The 25,113-nt window shown below is 47.9% G+C and overlaps 5 protein-coding genes across 5 annotated transcripts; all 5 read right to left on the bottom strand.

The window, feature by feature from the left end:
- Positions 1-556: 556 nt before the first annotated feature.
- On the bottom strand, positions 557-2,618 carry DSM5745_10546 (putative amino acid permease; the record flags this gene model as incomplete). The annotated part of the gene is made up of 6 exons (XM_026752562.1): positions 557-1,862; positions 1,921-2,081; positions 2,126-2,132; positions 2,184-2,241; positions 2,292-2,446; positions 2,503-2,618. 6 exons carry the CDS (start codon positions 2,616-2,618, stop codon positions 557-559), a joined length of 1,803 nt encoding a protein of 600 aa, XP_026599005.1.
- A 316-nt stretch (positions 2,619-2,934) lies between these two features.
- DSM5745_10545 (aromatic alcohol reductase) lies at positions 2,935-4,188 on the bottom strand (the record flags this gene model as incomplete). The annotated part of the gene is made up of 4 exons (XM_026752561.1): positions 2,935-3,315; positions 3,372-3,698; positions 3,749-4,033; positions 4,102-4,188. 4 exons carry the CDS (start codon positions 4,186-4,188, stop codon positions 2,935-2,937), a joined length of 1,080 nt encoding a protein of 359 aa, XP_026599004.1.
- A 4,027-nt stretch (positions 4,189-8,215) lies between these two features.
- DSM5745_10544 (putative MFS allantoate transporter) lies at positions 8,216-12,481 on the bottom strand (the record flags this gene model as incomplete). The annotated part of the gene is made up of 11 exons (XM_026752560.1): positions 8,216-9,407; positions 10,386-10,583; positions 10,655-10,748; positions 10,820-11,060; positions 11,126-11,214; positions 11,265-11,482; positions 11,559-11,825; positions 11,879-11,909; positions 11,960-11,993; positions 12,040-12,153; positions 12,209-12,481. The coding sequence occupies 11 exons, from the start codon at positions 12,479-12,481 to the stop codon at positions 8,216-8,218; spliced, it is 2,751 nt and encodes a 916-aa protein (XP_026599003.1).
- Positions 12,482-13,260: 779 nt separating this feature from the next.
- DSM5745_10543 (putative ABC transporter) lies at positions 13,261-17,827 on the bottom strand (the record flags this gene model as incomplete). Its single annotated transcript, XM_026752559.1, has 4 exons — positions 13,261-13,290; positions 13,344-14,665; positions 14,713-17,415; positions 17,464-17,827. 4 exons carry the CDS (start codon positions 17,825-17,827, stop codon positions 13,261-13,263), a joined length of 4,419 nt encoding a protein of 1,472 aa, XP_026599002.1.
- A 1,945-nt stretch (positions 17,828-19,772) lies between these two features.
- DSM5745_10542 (putative ABC transporter) lies at positions 19,773-24,766 on the bottom strand (the record flags this gene model as incomplete). Its single annotated transcript, XM_026752558.1, has 3 exons — positions 19,773-24,044; positions 24,095-24,581; positions 24,642-24,766. 3 exons carry the CDS (start codon positions 24,764-24,766, stop codon positions 19,773-19,775), a joined length of 4,884 nt encoding a protein of 1,627 aa, XP_026599001.1.
- Between the last annotated feature and the right edge of the window lie 347 nt (positions 24,767-25,113).

The raw sequence follows: 25,113 nt of genomic DNA, 5'->3' as shown, positions 1-25,113 counted from the left end.
AGTGATGGGTATGGTCGCCATGGAGCTGGTTTGTTTTGGTGGTAGCTTTGGCGGGGCTCCGAGATGGTAAACACAATGTCAACGTCGAAGTTACGGAATGCACGTCATGACCATCGCATTGGTGACTGGGATGAGAGAGAGGAAGGAAAGGAGAAAGAGGGGACTCGAGAAAAGGACTTCGGTCAGAAAAAAGCAAACACGAAGACTGAAATGAAAGATGGAGGGGGGAAACGAGCAGCAGTGCAAGTGGGCCCGCACTAAGAAGATCCCGTTGGTGCTCTTGACGCTGAGGCTGTCAACCAAGACCTTTTCTCATTTCCACCTACTCGTTCAATATATATAGATACATGATATTCAGTATGTGAGCCAATGACAATGCATCGAGCGAGCATCCATTGTCGGTTCGCATTGCTCAAGATACCATGGTCATGGCTGCCGTTGTTTGCTATAGTCATCTGATTGATCTATGAGTGGCATGCCATATGTGCAGCGTAGCTGTTAAAAATCAGGCTGGCACCTGCAGCATCGAGCGTAGATTGGATGCCGCTGTTACATCTCATATCAACCATACAGGGATGATTCGACTCCTCCATAGTGCCTTCTCTCTGGTTGTTGTTCGGCCTAGTCCTGCGCCGTCCGTTTCAGTATCGAGGCTTCGCACTCTTGTGGGTAATGCGGGTGCCTTCATGCGAGCACGGCGTCTCCTTCGCCTGTATACAGCCTTGTACCCCAGGACAAGAGCAAAGTATAGGGGAATTCCCAAAAATGATGTAACAAAAGCCCCAACATCCAGGCCTTTGCTGTAGAAATTGTTATCAGACAGCTCAATTGCTCGCATGAGGGGTATAGAGATGCAGAGCACAAGAGCGACCCATGATCCTAGGATACCGAACGGGGCTTTGAACGGGACGTCTTCAGGAGGAATTTGATGAGTTTTTCGAAAATGTCCAAAGGATATATGGACGATGAGAATTGAGATCCACGTCAATATACTGAACATGGTCACAAGGTTCACGAGATAGGCCCAGAGGCGCCCGGATGTACTGAGGAGGTTCAGAAATCCCAAGAAGGCTGGAGCAAAACTTACACCCAGGGCGTACACTGGTACACCTCGTTTGTTGGCGCGGCGAAGGAACCGAGGAGCATTCTTTTCAAAGGAGAGCTCCCGGATAATTCTGGTTGCCATGCAGAGGGCCCTACTTGCTGAGGAGACAACAAATATAAGAATACAACCGTTCAGTATATCTGGCAGCACAGTCACATGGGCCATCTGAACAGCTACAACAAATGCCATGGCCTTGCGTTTGGATGTGTATATGGACAGCTCTAGTACGTCCTCGTCGTAAGGGATCGCCATTCCTAGCAGAGTGACAATGACGAGGTTAAAGGCCAGGATGCGATAGAATGTTTGCTGGATTGCTCGAGCTGCTGCCTTTCGAGAGTCTCGCGTGTGCAGCACAGCCATTCCTATGAGCTCGGTCCCCAGGTAAGAGAGAGTTGTTGCCGGAAATGTTCTGAATATTGCGCGAAACACCCCCAATGCGGTCCTGTCTTCCTCATTGGCAAACGCACCGGGCCTTCTCCAATAACGAAAGCCCTTTTTGTGGTTCGGACCACCACCAAAGGCGATAACAATCGACAAAATCATGAGTCCCAACACTATGGCAATCTTGAAAGACGAGATCAGGACTTCATAACGACCGAGGAATCGGCCACTCCAGTAGTTCATGCTGAAGATGACGCAAAGAAAGACCGTAATGTAAGCGATCTCTTGCCCAGCTCCAAGCTTAGTCCAGAAGGACAGAACCATAATGCCCGCAGTGATCTGATTGATGATAACCATCATGTATTTCAGCCAATATCTGCTCCAGACAATCGTTCATCAGTCCCAGAATATCAAGACAGACGGAGAAAGCTTACATCCATCCTAGCGTGAAGCCCAATGACGGACCGCAGAATTGCTTCGCTTGACTGTGTAAGGTGGTTGGCTCTCGTGAAAAAGAAGCCACCTCGCCGAGTGCAGAGAGGACGATGAAAACTATGAAGCCGACAAAGGTGTAGGAGATCAGGATCGAGGCTGGCTACTGGAATTAGCGCGCGGAATGTAGCTTGACGAAGGATTTACCCCGGATCTGCAACGCTTGGTTAGAGTCGAACTGTCTTTTCATGAGAGAAGCACTGACCGTGACAAAGCATCCCCCAATCCTATCAACAAACCGGAATTGACTGCCCCTCCGACGGCTTTGACGATCAGTGTTATTCATCTATGGTTCCCAGGAGGTAAGTCCAACTTATGAGTGTGATCTGATACGGCTTGAGGCCAGCATCCGGATTGAGCTGGTATGAGTGCTGGCTTTGCGTCGACTCCGTCGCCTGTGGAGTATTTTCTTCGAGCGACTCTGGCGAACCGCTGGATGCCTCCGCTTGTGACATATCTGGCTGAAATCTGTATAGGTGTAAAGTGATAGTGGCATTCTAAGTTCGTAGAAATGATATAATCACAGGAAGTGTTGAGTGTTGAGTGTTGAGGCCGGAGTTACGCCATAGCGAGTGCCTTCCTTTTTGGGCGGGGGGTCTTCGCCCGGTGACCCGTCCACCTGCGTCGTAACCTTCCTCATGGTTGTTAGGCTTTTAGACTGGTTAGTACTCGTGCAACGTGTGCCCAAGCTCAATGATAAGTGAAAGAGGAAATGTATAATCCCTATTGCATATATCTATGACCAAATAAAGGAATAATACCACACGTATATAAGATCTCTTAGACCTCGTACACGTCCGAAACGCCGCATTCTAAAAGACGAGTAGCCAAATAAACAGCAAAGTATCAAGAAGTCTTCAGAAAGTAAATCGTTCTATGTTGAAAACAAGTGCTGAGACCCGTTGACACGTCTCGTGATATTCGTGAAATGTTCCTGCATTTGCAACGGATGTGGTCTATCGGGACATGTAGAGAGAGTCGCTAGACTCGGTTCTGGGGAAGAATCGTCCTTGCAGCGAATCAGTGGACTCGCTTCGAGGGAACATGCGCTGCTGGGCTTTGGAGATGGTCCGGTCTGTGTAGATTCCCTTCGCTGTTCCCTTGTAGACTTCGGTAAGGTAGTCTTTGAAGTCAATAGGCTGAAAATCGGGGTATAGTTCCTTGGCCAACTGGTAACCAAGATACTTGGCATATTCCGGAGTGTTGTCTCCACGGATGCCCCAAGAGAGCTGGTATTCGGCAAGATACCGAGGGATGAATTTGACGGGATCGAATGGATAGGTTTCGCTTGATTGACGGGCGGCAAGTACTCTGTTCTGAACCAATTCCTCCGAAATCTGATATCAGGTTAGTGCGGGGCTGAAATTAAGGGGACCGGCAGGTCTCCACTTACGTAGTTGCGAGTAATCTGCTCCTGACTGATCTCCTCTAGAAGGTTGAAAATTTCGTTTTGCGTCAGAACTGTGTTGTACGCGAAGATCATCTTGTTCAATGTGCGGTCGTCGGCAATGATTCTAGCGACGTAACGCCCGATGTCCCTCAGATCAGTCAGAGCCATGGGTGTGTTGCCGTCTCCGACGATTTCGTTGTTGGATGCTGTCATGGCATAGTCGACCTTTCCGGACTCGAGTCTGGGGTAGGAGAGTTGGTACCACCAGCCAATGTCGATAATGGTGTAGGGAAGGCGGAGCTGCTTGATGTGGTTGTAAACTGCTTCTTTCTGAACGATTGTCAGTAAACGCTGGAGATTATGGTAAATTGGATAATTACCTCGTCCCTCAGCCACATAATCCCACCTGGCGGTGCAACCGTGATGAAACCGCAGGGAATGAATCGTTTGACACCGGCCTTCTTCGCTGCATTGGCGATAGGAATCTGGTCCTGCTGTTCAGCCGATCCGACACAGCTGATGACGACATCGATGTCGGAGAGCGCTTTTTCGAGCTCCTCTTCTGACGATTTCAGGTCGCACTTGCGAATGTGAACGCCCTTGTCCTGCAGGGCGAGGACTGCGGGTTTCTGGGCAGAACGGGGTCGGATAAGGGCGTGAATTTCCTGTATGGCGATAAAAAGTCAGAAACCCGCGTTTCGCGGCGAAAGAATGCCCAATGGTGACGACCTACGTAGGTTGGGTATTCAAGAAGTCCAGCTGCGATTGAACCTCCGGTCTCACCCGCAGCTCCGATGAGCAGAACGGTTGTTCGTGACATAATGATGATCTCCCAATGCGGCAATGAGTCCGTCGATTAGATTAGAGAAGCGAGCAGGCGTGGGCGAAAAGCTGTGAGGTGGGAGAGAGAGGTCTGGGAGAGAGAGCAGACGGCGGAAGGAGGGTTGAAATCAGGCTCGCACAACGGGTTCCTTCACAATGATGTTTTCTGTGACAAAAGCCAGAATCAAGGATCAATCAGGGAAGAGTCGACGTTATAAAGGGCAGCGAGCGTCCCACCGAGGATGGCCACTTAGATACCCACTCTTTCTGCTATCACAAGTGGTCGCCGGTGGATCAACTGTGGATGCTAAGCTCCTGGGAGCGATGACGCCCTCCGCGAATGAATGCGGCCACGAGACATGGCACGGTGCAGAGACCTCCGTAGACATACCAGGCAATGATCATGGGTATTGGATCAGGAGACAAAGAAGCTTGCAACAAAGTCATGCTATTCGACTATCTTACGACCGATTGTGCAGAGTTTTGCAGAGAGAGATCGCCGGCGGCCCGTGGTGGCTCGGCGCTGAAAGTGCCTAGAGCGGTCAACCCATTACCGAGATCCCACCCACTAGTAAGAACTTTATTTTTAAGATAATATTAAAATTAATATTTACTAAATTTATATATTAATAACATAAACTTAATAATATTATAATAATTTAGGCTATGTTAAATAGCTATAAATCTTTTTTATTAGGTAGTATATTTTTTTTTATTTAAATTAGTTACATAGCAGGATTATTAAAAATTTTATTAGGGTAGTTTTTTTAGCTAGTCTTGGTTAAATTTTTAACCTTAATTAACTATAAATTTATATTATTTAGTAAATTTTAGCACTAGTTAAATAAAGACGCTTTATAAAGCCTAAAGCCACTATAAATAGGTATATTAAGGCTTTATAAAAAGCCTTTATAATACTTTATATAAGACTAAGGGGGGTTTATAAAACTCCTAAAGTTATTATTTAACTAAAAGTCCGGGAACCTATATTTAGCCAGTAAATTATTATATTTATAGTAGCTAGGGTAACTAGGCGTTTTAATAGCTAAAGTTAAGGGTATTTAGCTTATAAAAGTTAAGTTTATATAGCTAATTTATAATATTAAAAATAAAGGCAAAAAAGGCCTGGATATCTAACTTTGCAAAGGTATTAAAAGCGTAATAAAAATAAAAAATAATAAAAAAATAAATAAAGCTTTTAACAGCCAGGCTTTTTTAGTAAATTACTTAAAGATTTTAGCCTTTTATTTAGCCTTATATTTAGCTACTATTTTTGCAGCCCTTTTTTACTTAGCCTTATTTTTAGTAATTTTTTTAAGGCGCCTTTTTTTATTTTTAGCAAGCTTATTAAGGCGCTTTTTTTTTTAACCTTCTTATTAGTAATCTTTTTTAAATAGCGCTGTTTCTCCACCTTTATTTTACGCCTTTTTTTCTTTTTTTTTTTAAGTATTTTAGCCTTTTTATATTTTTTTTTCTTCCTAGCCCGCTTAAGCGCGATAGTAGCCTTTTTTTACTTTACTTTTTTATACTTTACTTAAGCCTTTTTAATATTAGCGCGCTTAATAACCTTGCCAAGTTATAGGAATTTACACTACTTAATTTTTTTCTTGCTAAGCTTTTTTTAGTGTTAAAGGCTATTTTAAAGTTACCGGCCGTGGCTATAAAAAAAAAAGAAATTATAACACGTGAAGGCCCAGGCAACCACTATTTTTTTTATTAAATAATTTTAAGTGCTAGGAAAATTAGTAAGTAATATACCAAGCTAGTATAACATGTTATTCTTGCTTTTTAAAGGCCTTTCTTTTTATCCTAAAAATTTAGTTATAAAATTAGCAAGATCCGCAGTCTTTACCGCGAGTAACTTTTACTTTTTTAGCTTTTTAATCCTGGCTTTTTTATATATAATTTTTAAGTAAATAGGCTAAATCCCCGCGGCCTTAAAAATAAATTTAATATTATTTATAAACATGGCTCTAGCCCGGGCCTGTTAAAAAATTTTAAGGAATTTTTATTAAGTAATATTACGCTAGCTAATTTATAACTTTTAACATATTTTTTAATTATACCAAGTAGCTAAAGGGCTAAATATTCTAATATTTATTAGCTAAAAAAGATAAGTAGTATAAAAAGGTAAATAAATAAAAATAATACCATAATCCTAGCAGGTTAATATAAATTTAAAGCTAATATAAAATATATAGCTGTTATATAACAAGATACGGGGAGGAGATTTAACATGCCTACCATGTTAAGTATAGGTAATATAAAAAATTTATAAAATAAAAATATTATATAGCTAGTTAAGTGCTAGCTTTATAGTATTATATTTCTTTTTTTAAATTATAAAAAACACCTTTTTATTTAAAGTAAATATTATTAGCTAGTTTAGATTAATTTCCTTGCCTTTAAAAATAATTATTAGGGATAAATACTAGCTAAATAGCCTGTAATATTTTATAATAAATATTTAATTATTACCTTAAGATTTAACTATAGTAAATCCTCCGTGGTTTTTTATAAGCTATATAAAAAAAATAACATGCTAATAGCCACGTGGAATTCCGTGCATAAAGCCTTTTTTATTAAAGTTTTAAATATTTTAAAAGTTAACCTTATATTTTTTTTTAATATATTTAAATAGCTCCAAAAAATACTTAAAAATTTAAAAATTAGCTTAATACTAGTGTTTATATTTAAGCTTTTTACTTTATATAATTATAAATTTTTTATTTCTCCGCAGGAAGGCCCGGTACTAGTTTATACTAACTAGCTTATATAAATAGCCTAACTATTAGTATTTTTACTTATATAAAATATTTGCAGCGTTTTATAGTATTTTAATATTAAAAAAAAAGTTAAATCTAACCCAGCGTAATATATAACGCCTAAAAAATACCTTTTTAATTAGGGATAGCTTTTATTTTAAAGTATAAGTAGTTTAACACGTTTAATAGCTATTTATATAATACTAAAAAGTTTTTAAAGGTAATTTATACTTAGCCGCTACTTTTTATTATATTTTTTAATTTTTTTTTATTTAAGTAATTACAAGTGGTATTAGCTTATTTTATAGGCGCCTAGTAAAATCTTTTTATAAAATTTAATAGGCTTCCTCCTGTAAAGTATTTATTTTAGTAGCTTTAATTTTATTAAGTAGCTTATTATTCTTGGTTTTAGGTATTTTAAAGCCATTTAACTAACTAAAACTAGGTAAAAATAATTAAAAATTTAGTATAAGTAAATTAAATAGTATTACTAGCAACTCGCGGCCCTTATTTAAATAAACTTTTTAAATATTTTATTAAATCTTTATTTACTAATTCTAAATAACTACTTACCAAATATTTTTATAAAAAATTAGGGGAGTTATATATTATTAAAGTTAACACGTTAATAAAGTGCAATTAAAAATAAAGTTCTAAATATGCGTCTTACTAGTGGGTGGGATCTCAGTAATGGGTTGACCGCTCTACTCCGTACCGGTACACTTACAGTACTACTCCTGGCGGTGGCACTACGTCACTGACTAGCGAGCGACTACTGACCCTCCTTCGCTCGGAATCGCTCCTCAGTCCCTCTCCATCTTCCTCACCGCGTGGAGCAAAAGGGCGGGGTTCCCAAAAATGAGCCTGAGCCATCGTCAATCGACATCTCTCATCGGATACTACCGGTGACGCCATTGGCATGGGAAGCCCACTCTTACCATGGTCGTCCACATTTCTTGACCGTGGTGCGCGTTCCTGTGCAGATGCCAGACCGCTGTCGTTTCATGCCAGGCCGCGCCCTGATCGCACCCTCACAGGCTCACTCTGTCATTGCCAACTTTGAAGCCTATAGAGTCGACGCTCTTACCAGATCAGCAACCCCCCGCAGTTACGGAGATGCTAAAATTCGAGCCGATCCGGGGTTGAATTGCGGAGTTCCTACACGTTGCACTTGCAACGCCACTACCTTGGGGTACGCAGGGAAAAACAAAGTCAAATAGCGGAGTTGACTAGGTGGCTGTGAAATACGACATCTCCGAACTAAGAACATCCGTCCTCTCCTTCGCTAGGATTGATCATGCCCTGCTCCGCGAACGCCAGATAATTCCAATAGTCCGCCTGCGTACCCTCGCCGTCAACTGTGGCGTTCCCGAAGAACTTGGCTGTCCAGTAAGAGCTGCCCCGAGTGTGAGCCGCAAACGCATACAGCCCAGTGTTCAATGCACGCTCCCGTCCAGCCAATGTGTTGTCCAACTCGGCCTGTACCGACCACTCGCCGATAAATACAGGAAATCTGCCATCGCCTGGTGACTTTTCAGCGTCGGAGCAGATGTAGCTTGTGATGCTCTGACTGGTCGTTCCCCGACCGGCAAAATAATAATGGTGCACGTCAAACACAACATTTGCGTCGCTTGGAAGCTGCGGAGACCAATAAGCCTCCCCTCGGAAGCTGCCCTGAAACATGACCGGGATACTGGGATTGACCGCGGACACCCTAGATATCACAGCAAGGATGTATTGTAAAACCCACGCAGCTCCATCGTCAGTCAACGCGAGCGGGGTGCCAAAGAACGACAAGTCCGGATTATCGACCGGCTCATTGATTGGTGCGATTGTATACGATTCGGGGTGCCCAGAACCCTGGACGTAACTGATCACCGCGTCGACAACATCGAGCGAGTAGCCAAAAGCCGTCTGGTTATTGAACCAGCCGAAATGCCCCTCGGCCTCGCCAAACGGCATCCCATTCACCCCGCCAGGGAGCGAGTGGACATCGATAATGACATGCATGCCATACCTTGTGATGGCATACGTGGCAATGTTCCTTAAGAACGAGATTTGGTCACCGGAATACAGCTGCGAACCCGGTACCTCGATCCACGCAGCGTAGGTCGTCGGGATGCGGAGCGTGTTTACCCCGGCTTCATACAACTGGTCAATCACGGCGGGAGTGATCCAAGTCGCATAGCGGCGTTCGAGGACGGGACCGCATAAGGAACCTTGATTGGCGCAGAGTCCCCATTCATCCGGTGCGCCTTTGGAATACTGTGCCCACCATGTCGTGTCGATGGTGGATTCTTGGACGAGCCATCCGCCCAGGTTGACGCCGTTTGCTTTGTACGTGCTCCAGTCAAGATACTGACCGGCAGCGAAGTCGAAGAAAGCTTGCAGGAGGATAGAGGTGAAAATCACTCGTGCCATTGCAACTGCCTTGGTGTAGGATGCTGTTACACTGTTTTTCCACGAGACGGTTGTGGGCTATTTAAGCTGTTGGACACACTCTTGAATGATCATACTCGGGCATATATTGACCGAGGTCATAGATCACCATTGGAAATAACCACGGTTCAACTGCATTCGACACGGCAATGCAGGTCCTTCAACGGACAATTGCGAGCTGAGAGGACAATAGGAGAATCAGGGTGAAGACGGCGAACTCACTCCCTAATTAGCCATTCTCCGCTACTCTGCCAGTGCATCATCATGCACATGCACCCCGGGGTTCGCTTACCTGGGATCAGGATGCCGAGGGATCAGCATCCCTGTTGTTCTAAGGCTGTGAGGCTTCTGCAGCTCGCTGTGCAGATATCTCATATCTCATCTCCACATCCCGACGTGGGCCACACGACCGGTAGGTTTCAGATCCAAAACCGGATAAGAAATATAGATTCGGCGCAAGATAGACCGTCGGCTGGGTGGAGATGAGGTTGGGCTCTGCTCGTCTCTTCGCCGGCTTGATGCTACATCCAATGCATGACATTGACCCTGAATATGTCAAGACGGGGTGTGTCCCGAACAACCACAATACTCGAGGATAGCGTCGTGGTCCTGCTGCCCAAGAGGCTTTGACATCGTCATACACCCAATGTAGATGAGTACGCTGCGCAGTCTTCAAGAAACTAACTATTCATTCATTCATTTCGTCTCATATTCATATTCTCATCATAACTCCAAACAGCCATGTACGTACTCATCAGACCGGATAGCATAGTTGCATGAGTACGTGTTAGTAGGCAAGCCGCTTCCTCGCACCTCGCACATTCCCCTCTCGAAACCATCCATCCATCCAAGCCAATCCACCAAGACCGACCTCTAATAAATATACCGAAAACTACCAAACCAAATTAGCAATCCCACCTCACACACCTCAATTCCACACACAAGGTAATAACAGAAAGAGAGGCGGCGAAGGGCAACGTAGAAAACGCACTTCAAATTCTCCCTATCCGTCAAGTCCAAAAACGCCGTGGCGCCCAGATCCCTCCCCTCAAGGCCTCCCTCCATCTGGCTCTGGATCCGATCGCGCTTCTTATTCTCCCGGCGCAATAGCAGGCCCAAGGCACTGATCAGCACGGCTTCGATTAGGTGCGACACGATCATTGACCAAATACCGAGGGGGTAGGTGGGTCTGTGTGGAGGGATCATTGTTAGGGCTATTGTACGGGTGGTGAGATGGGCGTGAGGGGTTGAAGGACGTACTTTTGACTCTCTTTGTAGAAGAATGGGCCGGCGATGTTTCCAGTGCAGTAACCTAGAAACAGGACAGCGTTTGTGACGACTTTCTTTGTGTGTCCTGTACATCACCACGTTAGCCCCCCGAGCCAAACCACAGCACTAAAACATTCCTGATTGATGAATACATACCAGCCGTATTAGCAATCTGCATGCTAAGAATCAAGACGAAAGCAGCATTATACGGCCCGGTAAGATAGTAGCAGATCAATCGGCCAACTTTCTGGTCAGCAGGGACGAACCGCAGTCCGAATGCCCCGGCGAGGTTGGGGATTAGGAAGAGCAGGACGAAGATACATCGGCGGTTCTCGAAACGATCGTTTAGATACACGCAAGTTAGGATTGAGATGGCGATTAGGACGCCGTATGGGATCTATTGGTTTTCTTTGTTAGGGGTTTGTTTGGTCTGGTTTGGTGATGTGGGTGTGCGGTTCGTACCTGCATTAGGGTCGTAACAAGTGTTGAGAATCCAAAGCCTTGGATGATGATTGTGCCGAAATTTGAGATGCCGCCGTTGGGAATATTGCCTGCGGCATTTATCAGTTTTATACAGTGGGAGATGGTGCAAAAGACATACAAACACAACCCAGCACAAAAAAGAAATACATCTTATAATCCGTGAACGCCTCGAGCACCTGCCTAGGCTTGAGATGCTTGTTCTCGATACCAGTCTGGTTCTCTCTCAACCGCTCAACGGCAATCCGGCGCTCACGCGGTGTGAGACCCGGCGCGTTCACAGGCGAGTCAGGGAGGAAGATGAACATAACGATGCCCCACGCTGAGCAGAGCGCTCCACTATGCACAGTTGTTAGCATGCCCACGATACCGGGCTTTATCATGGAGCTTCCGGGGAGGGATTGGGCAGGCCTACATGACGATGAACTCGTACTTCCACGACGGAAGCGCACCCTTGATATTCCCGATTCCATATCCCAGCAAACCACCGAGGGCAATACCCAGGCCATTTGCTGTGTACCACAGACCCATGCGAACGGGTTGCTCGCGACGTGTGTACCACATGCTCGTTATTAGCATGAAGGCTGGGTCAGCGCAGGCTTCGGCGGCACCGCCCAGGGCACGGAGGACCGCGAGGGTCGCGAAGTTGTGGCATGCTGCTTGGATCATGAGGAAGACGCCCCTGGTTTGGTTCTTAATGATGGTATTTAATGGATCTTATGGAGGGAGACTTACCACATGAAGATGTTGATGCCAAGATATTTTCCTAGGGAGGGTTAGATTCTGTCTGAGCAGGCTGTAGCATGGTATACGTACCAATTGGGAAGCGTTGCAGCATGAGGTTGGTAGGCTATCAGGGTTAGCATATCATCAATTGTTCATATCCTCGCACATACCAGTGCCCAAGCCAGAAAACCAAAGTAGAAGATACTACTCAGCCAGCTGTACTGCGTTCCATGAAGATTCAAGTCCTCGTTGATTCCGAAGATGGCCGCGTAGCTCAGTGTAGTCTACATATCACCTAGTGAGCATCCCATCAGACGATCAAAGGAGAGAGAAACGTACCTTATCAATATAGAAGAATGCATAGCAAACAGCCAAATACGGCAGGATCATCAAATCAATCTTCCAAAGCACCCTCCGCGCTTCGGAAGGGTCAACCTCCTCATGGAGTTCATCGGGGCTATTGAACAGCGCCTGAGCAACATCGCCCTCTCTTCCGCTTGTAAAGGCCGGTTTGATCGGTGCGTCTTCCTCGTGGTTTGCAGTAGGTGTGTTGTTGTTATCCTTGGTGATGTCGGAGCCGCCGCGCGACTGGAGACGCGATGTTATGCCCATTTTTCTTGTCTTGCTCGTCTGTGTCGGTTCGAGCCGAATATGGACAGCAGAAACAAGTGAAAGAACCTTGGAGCAGCGTCATATATATCCTTCTGTTGGGAACGAGGAATAAAGTTGGGCTGGCCTCGGACATGTCCTGCTCCAACAAACTCTCCCCGCACGCAGTTAGTAACATATAGCCAAGGTAAGTTATCCCTGGTCAGAGTATGAATGACTCGGGAGTACTCCGGGATACGTCAAAGACATGGAAGCTCTGAGAGGAGATCCACAGCGTTACCCACAGCGAAGGGAGGGGGTTGCGGGGATCGTCAAGATACCCCATGGCTTGCTGACGGCGTGGGGGTGGTGGAAAGCTTGGAATCGGCATATCTGCGAGGATACATGACTGTCTTACAAGTACTGCAGCTCCGACGATATTCCGTAGGCAGAGAACGAGTCACGATCGAATGCGAGGAACAGAAGGGTGACAGGGAATGTCGGACGATGACCGAGCAACTGCTTGGAAGAAGGACTGATAGGTGGAAAAATCAATGGAAGTGCAGAGGAAGAGGAGGTGACGATGGACCAAGGACGAGGAGGAGGAAAGGGAAAGGAGCAGCAGTGGTGGGTGGGGGCTGCGTGGGGGGAGACTTCCACTCCCATTTGCGGGGAGAACCCGGGGTGACATGATAAGCAGAGTGCAGGAGATTTCCTAGATTGAAGATTGACTTATTTCTATGTACTCCTATACTTTTTTACATCCACCGCATACCCCGTCCATCTCACGGCCTTGTCTTGTCTTATCGCCGGTTGAAATTCAGGTAGCGAGCCTACCACAGTCAGTCAATCATCCAAGCAAGGTCCACCTCAACAAGAAACTTACAGCCAGGAACAAGATAATCAGATTCGATCCCACAAAAGCCGCATAGATTCCCAGATCCCTCCACCTATTGTTGAAGCTCATCTCAAAGGCCTGGTAGTATTCATCTCCAACCCTATACGCACAGTACTCGCAGTTCTGGGTGGCGTTGTTGGCAAGGTATCCAATACCACCGCGATCAAAGAATGCCTGCATGTACTCGCCGCAAGTCTGACCCTCTGGGGCTTGGAACCGGTTATACTCCCCAGAGGTACAAACAACAGCGCGCTCGTGCAGCTCTGTCGTAACCATTCCGCTGATGATGCGGGTGAACGGGTCGAGCTCGTAGAACCAGACTCGCCAGAACCTCGGCATCTGGGGCTTAGGAATCATGACGCCGCAGAACAAACTGAAGAGGATCATGAGTGGGGGGTTGCACTGCGATGCAATCATACTGTTTGGGGTGAGAGCTTGAATCATTTGACCTAACGTCACCGCGAACAACTGGGTTATCATGATCATGAAGAACTGGTAGCCTGCACGATCCGAGGCGCCTTGGAAGCCGGGGATGTAGTAGATAAAGACGAAAAAGACGATTGCGCACATGATGCAGTACGGAATTTCGGCCACGACCATGGACGCGGCAAAGGCGAAGTTTTTGTAAGTCTTTGACGCTGCTTCGCGATAGAAGATTAATCGCGACATCTCATATCGGGGCTCGACCATCTGAATGATGATGATTGGAATGACCGTAACGTTGAACAGGACGAAGATGCGGTATTGTAACGAAGCCCGAGAATCGTCGAGTTGCAAGAACGCGAGACCGGTGATCAGAGAGATGCTGAAGTGAGTGAACAGCCGAGTAAACCCATACTTGTGAGAGCGCCAGAAGACGATGTTGGTCCGCTTGCAAACAGTCTTGATCTGGTGCCAGAGCGGCGTCGCGTATTCCTTCTCAGGCGTCTTCGTCGCTTGGTTCTGCCTGATCGCTTCAGCACGTCGACGCTTTATCTCAATGATATCTTGTTTGATCTGCTCCCGCTCGGGCGACGCTCTCCAAAACTCCACCCAGTCCCGGTTTCCAAGATGGCGAGTCGAACCTGCACCAATGGCGTCAAGCATCCACTCAGCAGGATTGGCATCAGGCGGACACTCTGCACCATTACGCCGGAAGTAGGCGCGAAGTGTACTTGAATCCTCTCCGATTTCGCCAAAGTACACGCACTCACCTCCGCTCTTCAAAAGCAGCAACCTATCAAAGTTCTCGAATAGAGCTGAGTTCGGTTGGTGGATGGTACATAGAATAGCCTGCCCGGCCGCAGCAAGCTTGCGCAGAAATCGAACGACTAATCCAATCAGAACAGGTTACAGGCAGAGTCGGAAGGAAACTTACTGTTAAACGCAGACTGGCTGTCCAGTCCAGAAGTGGGCTCGTCCAAGAACAAGAGCATTTCTGGCTTTGCAGCCAGCTCAACACCAATAGTGACACGTTTTCTCTCCTCGACAGACAAACCAGTCTCTGGCGTGCCGATGACAGCATCTGCAAGATTCTCCAGCTCCAACAGCGAGATTATTTCCTCCACATATACATACTTCTCCGACTGCGGGATGTCGTACGATTGACGAAGATCAGCAGAGAAGCGCAGTGCTTCACGGACTGTCTGCATCGGCTCATGCACATCCATTTGCTCCGCGTAAGAAGTGCCTCGCTGGAATGATGTGCCGGGCTTCGCACCGTCTACCAGGATATCTCCGCCAATAACGCCAATGTTCTTCCTAGCTGCAAGGACATCCAGCAAAGTTGTCTTGCCCGCTCCGGACGCACCCATCAGAGCTGTTAGCTTACCGGGTTTGACATAACCGTAGATGTTGTGCAGTAGTCGACGAGTACCGGATGGCACAGGCACATCATAGCAAACGTCCTCCCATGTCAGAACCGGCTTCGCAGTGAGAGGTGTGTCAGATTCAGGAGCACCCAGGTCTTTCGATTGCCGAGTGGCACGTTTTTGTTCTAGTGCTTTGTTCAATTCTTTCCGCTCAGCATTTTCTTTCTGATAGAAGGTGACCGTCTTGCCGCCGGCATTGAAACGAACAACCTCGCCGAAATACAGGTTCATTCCTAGAAAAGCAACGATGAGACCCACCATGATTCCAAAGTTTCGCCAAAGGTCCTCCCTGTTATAGTTGAACGTGGTAGATACATAGCTCTCACCAGGAATAATAGGAGAACCTGCTTCGCCTCCAGCAAGCGTGCACACCTGATGGCTCATATCGGTGTAACCCTCGCCATTGGGAACCAGGGACTCACTGGTGCAAGTCATGTTGAGGCTTTTGAACTCGTTGACCATCAAGCTGGCGAATCCTAATCCGAATGGATTGACATAGTAGAACCACCGGAGCCAGACCTGCGCGTTTGGCCATTGAACAAGATATCCAGACGTCAAAATAAACAAAGTGATCAAAACAGAGACAAAGTTCATTGCATGGTCAAATGCAGGGGACAGACAACCGATCGTTCTGAAAATGACAGTCATGTTGATATAGCCTGTAAATATCAACAGCACGAACGTGAAGAAGGCCCCTGCATCTCTGACAAGGCCACACATGAAGTAGACGATCACGCTGAAGACCAGAATTCTGGCGATGGCGAATGTCGCGTCGACAAAGATCTGCGCAATGAACAGTGCGCTTGGTCGGTAGAAAGTAAATTGTCGGTGCTTATTCACAAGAGCTCGCCCCATCATGGTCGAGGCAAGCTCCGAAAATGCTTGGAAACCGTTGAAGAGGAAGCTGGTAAACAGAAGACCACCTCTCGTAAACGCGCCGGCACTGGTCTTGGGGAGGTTGAGCCAGACGGTTCCCAGGACAATCGCGACACCGGTCGAAGTGATCCAAGAGACATTCAGAGCAAACTTGTCTTGCCATTTGATAAGGAACTGGCGTCGCATCAATGCCCAGACTTGTAGGTAGTATGGAATGAGGTAGACTGATGACTTGGACGTGAATTTGCGCTTTGCTTCTTGGTTCGCAACCTCAAAGTCGTCGTAAATCTGCTTCTCATGCTGTATCTGCTGGCGGTAGTCGTTCATTTCCGTGGCAAGTTTCTGGCTAAAAATCGACTCATCAAATGCTGCTGCGAGTGCCTCGGGGGTCGAGGGCACATTAGACTGGTCGCGGCCTTCCTTATACTCACGCTCAAAAGGATCTGTACAGGATGTAAGATAGTCGGGAGTAGTCTGGCGAGGCTTTTCCTTGAACCCAAGATTCTCGAAGTACGCTCGTGCTTCGCTAGCGGGGCCAAAGAAGACTTGTCTACCACTGTCAATCACAAGGACCTTATCAAACTGCTTGTAGATGCTTTCCGAAGCCTGATACAACGAGACGAAAGTCGTGGTCTTGTAGATGTTGGTCATGATCCGCAAGGATTTGGCGAAATCAAGGGCAGTGGAGGCGTCGAGGCCGCGCGTAGAATTATCCCAAGCTAGAACAGTAGCCGAAGTAATCATCATCTCAGCGATACTAACGCGACGTTTCTCTCCGCCAGAGACACCTCGGATGAACTGGTTTCCTACAACGGTATTGGCAGTGTGTTCGATATTGAACATCTTGAGCAACATTCGAATCACTTTGTCTTTGAATTCTTCCTTGGATACGCCCATAGGCCGCTTGCCAGGGGTCTTTGTATCTAACGCGAAACCAAGTGTTTGCTTGACGGTCAGGGTCGGTTGGTGAACATCATCCTCCTGGTTGTAGACGGCTTCGCCGCGAAACCTTTTAGAGAAGGTTTCGTGGTCAAACGGGCCATACAGAACGTCGCCATCCACCCCGGTGTAGCCAAAGCGTTGGTTCGTGATTGCCTTGAGAAACGTAGTACAGCCAGAACCGGGACGTCCAAGAACAAGCACCATCTCCCCGGCTTGCAGCACGCCGCGAAACCTCTTGAGGATATCAAACTCTTTTCCCTTGTTGCTGTGGCCTGTCCAATCCATGATCAACCCGGGTACATTTGAAAAGTCCACAATAGCGTCGGGGAAGGTCTTGATGAAGCTTTTAGAGCCACCGACTCCACGAACAGTGAGGTTGTCCCAGATAACGCCTTTATCGTCAGCGCACTAGACTGTGTTATCGACCTCGGTCAACTCACCAATGTGCTTGCTCTTGATACCAGCTTCTATTTCGGCCGCTTGATTTCCCCGGAGAGCGGTTTCAAGGTCCCATGACTCTAAAGAGTCTATTGAGCTGGCAGATCGCTCGACATCTTTGCTCTGGATTTCGCTCTTCGAAACCCTAGAGGCGTGCTTGGAGAGCCGATGAGCCTGGTAAGAGATGTTGGAGAACTCTCTGTTCAGTTCAGCAAACTCCTGTTCGGCCCTCTCAACGTTCACGCCGGAGTCGTGAGAGACAACACCCTGAGGGTTGCTGTGTCGGATCCATTCCCGATTCCGCTCGTAGCTTGAATCAAGAGTATCTGCATCTGAGCCGGTGGACGCTCCCTGCTTCTCGTCCATCGCTTTGGCAGCACACGGGTGCAATGCCAATGACGCTGTCGTATACACAGGTCTGAATGGAAAGATGTATGAAGAAGAGGGAAAAGAATAAATGAAGAAATCTTTCACGACAAAGAAATTCCAGAAGCTAGCCGGAGATGACTGCTTTCCCCACCGGGGACAAGCAGAGCCCTTAACAGCCGGGGCTATAATTTATAGTAGCCAGTCCTTAAGCGAGTGGGCCATAATCGGCGAGCCGGGGAGAAGCCTGACTTCGATGGATGAGGGTGGCCACAAAAACGCGAATGCAAAGGCACCTGGCTTCTAGCCCGAGGCCCCAGGGCAGGCACAATCACATATCCACCCCACATGGATGTCTAGTTTGGTTTGGGGTCGAGGCTAAAAGGGTAGCTTATTTGGCGGTTTCAAACTGGGCACGGATGCAGCATAGCGCCCGCGTGTGTGCTCCGGAGAGTCTGTTGAATTCGCTTAGGCATTGTTGATGCTGCAGGCATTCGCGGCCTCGTGTGAGCTATCACGCACCACCGGATCGAAGATCTTGATTCAAGGCGTCGGGGACCGCTTCAGGCAAGTGAAATGTTAGAATTTTTCACGCTAGGCACAGAAGGTCGTATTCTCACAGGCAAACCGCAGGCATCGACCTTGGAGAGTCGGTAGTTGCCGACAGCCGGCTGGGCTTTGGAGGCCATGGCCCTGGTCAGTGGTGACTCGAAAGTTGCCAAGCAGCTGAGCGTCTGTCCTTCCAACTTCGAGAGCAATTGGACCAATTGATGCCTAGCACCCAGAAAGTGATTAATAATGGTAGTCGAAGTTGATAGCCATGAGTCAGAGGAACAGGCCGGTTGATGGGGAAGGTAGGGACAGTCCAGATGGAGATCGGGCTTTGGAGACAAAGACCGGAAAAATGCACGATTGGCCTCATCCCTTCCGGTTTGGGAACTATTATACGCCCAACAACGACAGTCTTTCTTTCTTTTCTTTTTCCTCCTGACTGGAAGCAACCTGAGACTTGGAGTAGATTCCGACCACTCACAGTCCCATCCTGCAGTCTGGGCTTGAATGCCACGAAAACGTGGGCTCGGAGCGCTACTGCAGTAGCCGCGTTTCTTTTTCTCACCGCATGACCAACGACAGGGACCCCTGGACAAGAGATGAACTTATTCACTTGGATCTAGACTGAGTTGCGTAAAGACTTCTACACTACATGCTCGCAGTGCATACCGTACTGCTCAATGTTTGCCACTTACATATAGTGAGGCAGGCATCGGTCAAGATGAGAATCTCTCCTACACTTCCAATCTCTTCCATTGGTCGTTGGACAGTCTAATGCTCATCGACAAAGCTACTAATGACCATTCACGGCCTGCACTTGGGCCGTAATATGATGTGACACTCAGAAATATGAAGCTGGTCATAGGGCGTGGGACGCCTTGTCATTGACTCGCCCGCGTCCGAGCTATGCCCTCCCAGGCGTCTACAGAGTGTCGAGAGTAGGCTAAGTACAGACGTGCCTGTTCGGTGAGTCGCTTGAAGATGTCAATCAGAGGAGGCCCGCGGGTGCGATGAAACTGGAAAAAGTATTTGCGTTGGAAGGTAGTAAGGCAAAAGAAAGCCAACCAGGCAGACCTACGGTATGTGCTTTCGGTAAGTCTCCCAGTACCTAGATAGCCAGGGATTCAACAACCGTTATACCAGAACCTAAGAGCCCTTTTCAGATGAATCAGTTAGCAGCCCTGGTGTTAACCACAACCCTTGTGCCGGCTTCACCACCAAACAGCGCTGAACAAGAGCTGCTTGAATTAAATTATTGCCGCCCAGACCGTGGTCCCAATAGCAAAGATACTTACCTTGCAGAAGGTTCAAGAGATTGGAAATCGGCATATATGCTAGGCAGCCATATATACAGAACAAAGCTTCCCAAAGCAATACACATCTTCAAGTCAGATTAGCCAGAATTCTCCTCCCTAATATGATGCCTCCCAACGATCGTCAAAAACACCTGATCGAGCGTCGTCTGACTGACAGAGTAATGCTCCACTCCCAACGTAGCTTTATTCTGCTCGAGTAGAGAAAACAGCTTGCTGATACTACCTCTGGGCCTGGCTTTGGGGTTCTCGAATCTCGTCGGCGGAACCGACACCATGAGACCTGACACGCCCGAAACGGGATTGATTTCGTCGGTGGTCCCTATCTCACGGGAAGATAAGCTCTGTCTATCGTTGTCGTCTCCTTCCTTCTCGTCCGACATGTTCACGGGGACGCTAAAGCGCAGCTGTCCATGGTATGTCTTTTGCTCGATCACAGCACCCGGGAATGTAACCGTCACCCAGTCGCGGATGCTCTCCATGTCCTTGTCACTGGTATGCGGTGCTTGCGCATGGACAATGTGCACATGGTACATGTTCCCGTATTTGGAGCGGAGGGCGTCCGTTGTCCCCAGGGCCAGCATCCGCCTAGCCATGATTCCTGCGCGATGAGCGAGAGCGTCTGCTTCCTCCATGGAATGTGTCGTGAGGACGATAGAACGCCCGGGTGCTACGGCCGCGAGGGTCTTCCACATCACGCGCTTCGAGGCGGCGTCCATGCCGGAGGAAGGTTCGTCGAGGAGCAGCACGGATGGGTTCCCCATTAGTGCGATACCTAGGGACAGTTTGCGCTTGTTGCCGCCGGACAGTTTCGCGGCCATGCGGTGTTTGAAAGGTGAGAGGCCGACGGCGCCTATCACTTCGTTCACGTTGTGGGTGATGTCTGGTACGCCACGAATACGGGCGTAGAAAATGAGGTGCTCGAGCACGGTCATTTGGTCCATTGCGTCGAACTGCGGACATACGCCGAGACGAGATCGGGCGGCAGCGCGCTGTCTCAGGACAGAGACATTGTCGACGAAGATCTCGCCGTCGTTGCGTGTTGGTTGGATGTCGCCGCGTATGAGGGAGATGGTGGTTGTCTTGCCCGCGCCATTTGGTCCAAGGAGGGAGAAGACTTCCCCTGTTCCGACGCCGAAGGTTACGTCCTCCACTGCCACAAACTTCTTGAATGTCTTGCTTACATGCAGCAGGCGGAGGTTGTCCTTAGAATTGGACACGCGGGCGATCTCTTCCGCAATGTCACGGTCGATTGGCTCTTTCTCTTCGACGTCGTGCGGCTTGGACTTAGGCCGTAGCCAGGAAGATAAAGGTGAGCCACCTTCAATCCAAAACAGCAGGGCAAATAGAAACATTGACTGAACGGTTAGGTAGAGGATGGGGCCCCCGTAGAGACCTATCTCACCTGGATAAGAGGCTATCTCACGGCCACCGTCGCCTCGACAGAGTATCGAGAACAGGTTCAGAGAAGTAAACAAGGCTCTGAGAAGGTTTCCTGACGGGGAAACAAGGGCAATGGTATAGTGCGTAATATCAACGTAGGTGTCAATCTTATCGGTTGGAGCGTAGGTCAACACGCACATGTACGCGATGAGGTAGACGAGAAACATAATGCACTGGAAGCCGGCGGCGAAGGCGAAAGCTGCGAGTTGTGATTTTGTAAAAAGTGATACTAGGTAAGCACACAACGTACTACAGAGGCCGTAAAGGAAGAGAACCACAAAGAGGTATTCGATATGGTACCAGATGTTAGACACAGCCCTGAATATGATGATTGCCAGGACGCTAGATGCAACCACAATGCAAAAGTCGAATGATATGTATGCTACCCATAGAGACAGCGCCCTGACTCCATTGCTGAAATGCAGCGCGCGGACATTTTTGAGCCGCTCAACTGTTGGGTATAGTGCAAAGAAGGCCGGATAGACTGACATGGCAAGCCCAAAGTATACAATAAGCTGGAGGATATCGAAGAAATCTGGCATCGAAGGGATGTCGAAAAACTCGAAACCGATGTTGATAGGCATTCCTGTTATAAGGCGATTAAGCACATTCTGTGTGAGCGCCGCAAGAGGAAGGTTTGCGTTGTCTCCTTTCCAGGCAATCGTAGGCTGCCAAAGGAAATCCCCAAGGTAAACACCACCGGGCGTCACGTTGGCATAGTTGGATGCTATGTGCTCGGTGAATTCGGCGTAGTTGTCAACCGTATGGAAGTGGGATGCATCGTTGGACAGCTGGCCTGCGCCATCCGATTCTCCTGGGTCAACAACGAGGTTATCACTCATTGAGGTAATGAAGCCCTGGAGAAGTTCTGGCCGTACTCTGTCTGATGGGCCTATTACTAGCAGTAGATCATCCCATTGGTCTGCAATGGTAGATTCAGGCGTCCGGTAGGAGTCCTCTCCCGAACATCCCGGCTTCGGAACACCCTGGAGAAACAAGGTCACCAGGCCAGCTGCAATAACAGGTATCAAAAAAGCCGCAAAATAAGGAAGGGGGTTGCGGCGAAGGATAGTCATTCTTTTGCGAAAGAGGTACCATGCCTGGAGAAACATGTCAATACGGCGACCAGTCATTAGATTGAGGGAACGAAGCTCAGAAACATCATCAGCGTTTTCAGACGCATTTTGCGTTGCTGGCTCGCTGCTCTGAACATGATCGAAGCCCAGTTCACTAGCAACCTTAAGAAATACGTCTTCAATCGTCGGCCCGCTAACTCGATATTCCGTCACGCTCTCTTGTTCCAGGTCCGAGACGAAGCGAGCAGCTTCTGCGGAGCTCTGAACTGTATACACAGTCTCTTCGAACTGGGTTTCCTTGCGCGTATTGCTGAATCGGGTTCTAATGGCCTGCTCGGATCCAGGAACATTGAGGACGTGAATACGATACCCGGAGCCTAGTTGATTTTTCAGCCCAACGCTCGATCCATTGGCCTTCAAAACACCTCTTGAGAGGATGGCTATATGATCGGCAAGTAAGTCCGCCTCATCCAGAAAGTGAGTCGTCAGAATAATTGTTCTAGAACCTCTCTCGGCCAGTAAGATATCCCATATCTTCCTTCGTGATATAGGATCGAGACCAGATGAGACCTCGTCGACACAACAAAATGAAGAACCACCAGTGAGCATCATGGCTAGCTGAACTTTTCTCTTTTGACCCCCAGACAGTGCCTTCGAGCGGGCTTTAATCTTCTGGTGAAGATCACAGTCCTTCAATAGCTGAATGATTTGTCCATCTGGATCAGCTTTTCCGGTGCACTTGAGTTGGTTGAAAATCTGGACATGCTCCTTAACAGTTAAATTATCCCAAAGCACGTTTTTCTGTGGGCATAAACCGAGCTTTGGTTCCTTCTTCTCGTAATTGATGTGGATCTCACCAGACGACAACTTGGTTAGCCCTGCAATGGCGTGCAGCGTAGTGGATTTGCCCGACCCATTGGCTCCAAGCAAGACCATAATCTGCCCTTTGCTGACAGCCAGGGACAGATTGTTTACTGCATGCACAGTTTGACGGTTGCTTCTAAACCATCTCCCAGTTGTCCGATAAAACCAGCCTGGTCGATATATCTTGCTGAAATTATGGATATTGAGTGCAGCAGACGTGTCAGAGTTGGAAGCTTGTCGATTCTTCGAAGCGGTACCGTATAGCACTCTCTCGACCAGAGCGGCCAGGATGGGATAGGTGATGATTTGAACTATCAATAACACCCACAGGACAATGCCAGGAAGGCTCCAAGGGTTGTTCGGCGCGGCTTCCGTTAAAGATGCGGCGAGATTTTCTCTCTCCCACCGAGCCACGACGATTGAGAAGTAAACGTAATTCATGGAAGGAAATAGGAGACCAAGAATTATGACCGGGCCGTTACTACTTGCTGGCACCATCTGGGCTACCACGCCTAAGAGAAGGCAGGCCAGCACGACAGAGATGCCGCTGAGCTGCGCCCTTTTGAAGAAAGATGCACCGAATAAGGAGAACGATGATAAGGCGAGGCCGGCCAAGATGTGATATACCAACGTAATCCCTGCGGATGTCCTGCTGTAAACACCAGCTTTCAGGATTGCCCCCATGATGATCCAGCCTGGGCCATAAACAATGTCCAGTGCGAGATGGGCAGCGGAAAATCGAGCGGCTTGAGACTTCCATGGTGACGAGTTCGGCATCATGCAATCTATAAGCTGGCTCATTCCCAATTCTCTTTCCATGGCGATCAACCCAGTAAGCTGGTACGTTACTCCCACCATTCCTATGAATATGGCAACGGCAATGACATCGATAATCGCTCCCATGTATCGGGTCCGGATTTGATCTTCGCGCTCTTCCTCGTTAAGAGATGTATACGGATATTCCAGTGTCTATGTCTGGTTAGCTACAGGCTGCTGAAAAAAGCACAGGGCGGCAGTACATCTTCCGGAAGAGTATCGAAATCGAATGATGTGTTGGTTCGTGCGATCGCCCAGTCAATGGACCGTTGGAACGGAAGGAGGTAGATTTGCTGGTCATTCTCAGAGCTGTCAACATCAATACCTTCGCCCAGGACTGCGTCTGTCCTTATAGTGTAGTTCCACGCCTCTTCAGGGCCTTCTGTCGGAGACGAGTAAAATACGGCAGCCGCTATGCATCTGGACATGCCCCGAAGCGACGTTCGACACAGCTCCCGCATCTCAGACTCATCGGAAAGAATGTGGACTTCTTGTTGGCCTGTCCTCGCCGGCTGCGCGACCTCGTTGATTACCTTTTCAATTGGGCCATCAACAAAACCATTGTTCACAAATACCAGCCTATTTCTTCCTGCGCCAACGAAGGTCAGCGCATTAGAAAGCGATCGGACTCGGGTAGGTTCGCCAATCCCGTAAGTTGCTGGCTCAATGAACAAGTTGCGCGCATAAGATCTGTATCATGTTAGACTGCGTTTCAAGTCGCATAGTTCATGCGGCTCGGGAGGTCCAGACATAAAAGCCACAAAGCACACAGGCAGAATTAGTGCTCGAAGCAAGGTCGAAAATAGAGGCCGAATAAGGACAACCAGAAGATTTTTGACCGTCAAAGTCCACGTCTGTCGCAAGAAGAGGGCCATCTTCTCCGTGAGCCCTATGGCCTCATGGAGTTGGAGCTAGGAACGGGAGAATTTCCCTGCAACTGTCAACAACGCCACGCGAGCGCAGTTAAGACGGGGTGAGTAAGTTTAAATGGCATGGTCTTCGGGCTAACAGTATTTATGCCGATCAGGATGAACAGTTGCCAAAGCCTTAGCTGGTTGGGTTAAAGAACCCCTGTTATTCTTGTCTGGGGGTCTCAGCCATACGGACGGATTAACGAAAGACATATCGCTAGGATACGTCCCCAAGACGCCGGTATATTGGCGAGGATTCGATTCGAGATTGATCCAATCGGTCCATGAGAATCAGATGAATCTTCCTCGAA

Source organism: Aspergillus mulundensis (genome assembly GCF_003369625.1).
Source record: "Aspergillus mulundensis strain DSM 5745 chromosome Unknown scaffold_15, whole genome shotgun sequence".
In the NCBI taxonomy this organism is placed as follows: domain Eukaryota; kingdom Fungi; phylum Ascomycota; class Eurotiomycetes; order Eurotiales; family Aspergillaceae; genus Aspergillus; species Aspergillus mulundensis.
Note: the sequence above shows the minus strand (reverse complement) of the source record. Positions and strands in the feature narration are given on the sequence as shown.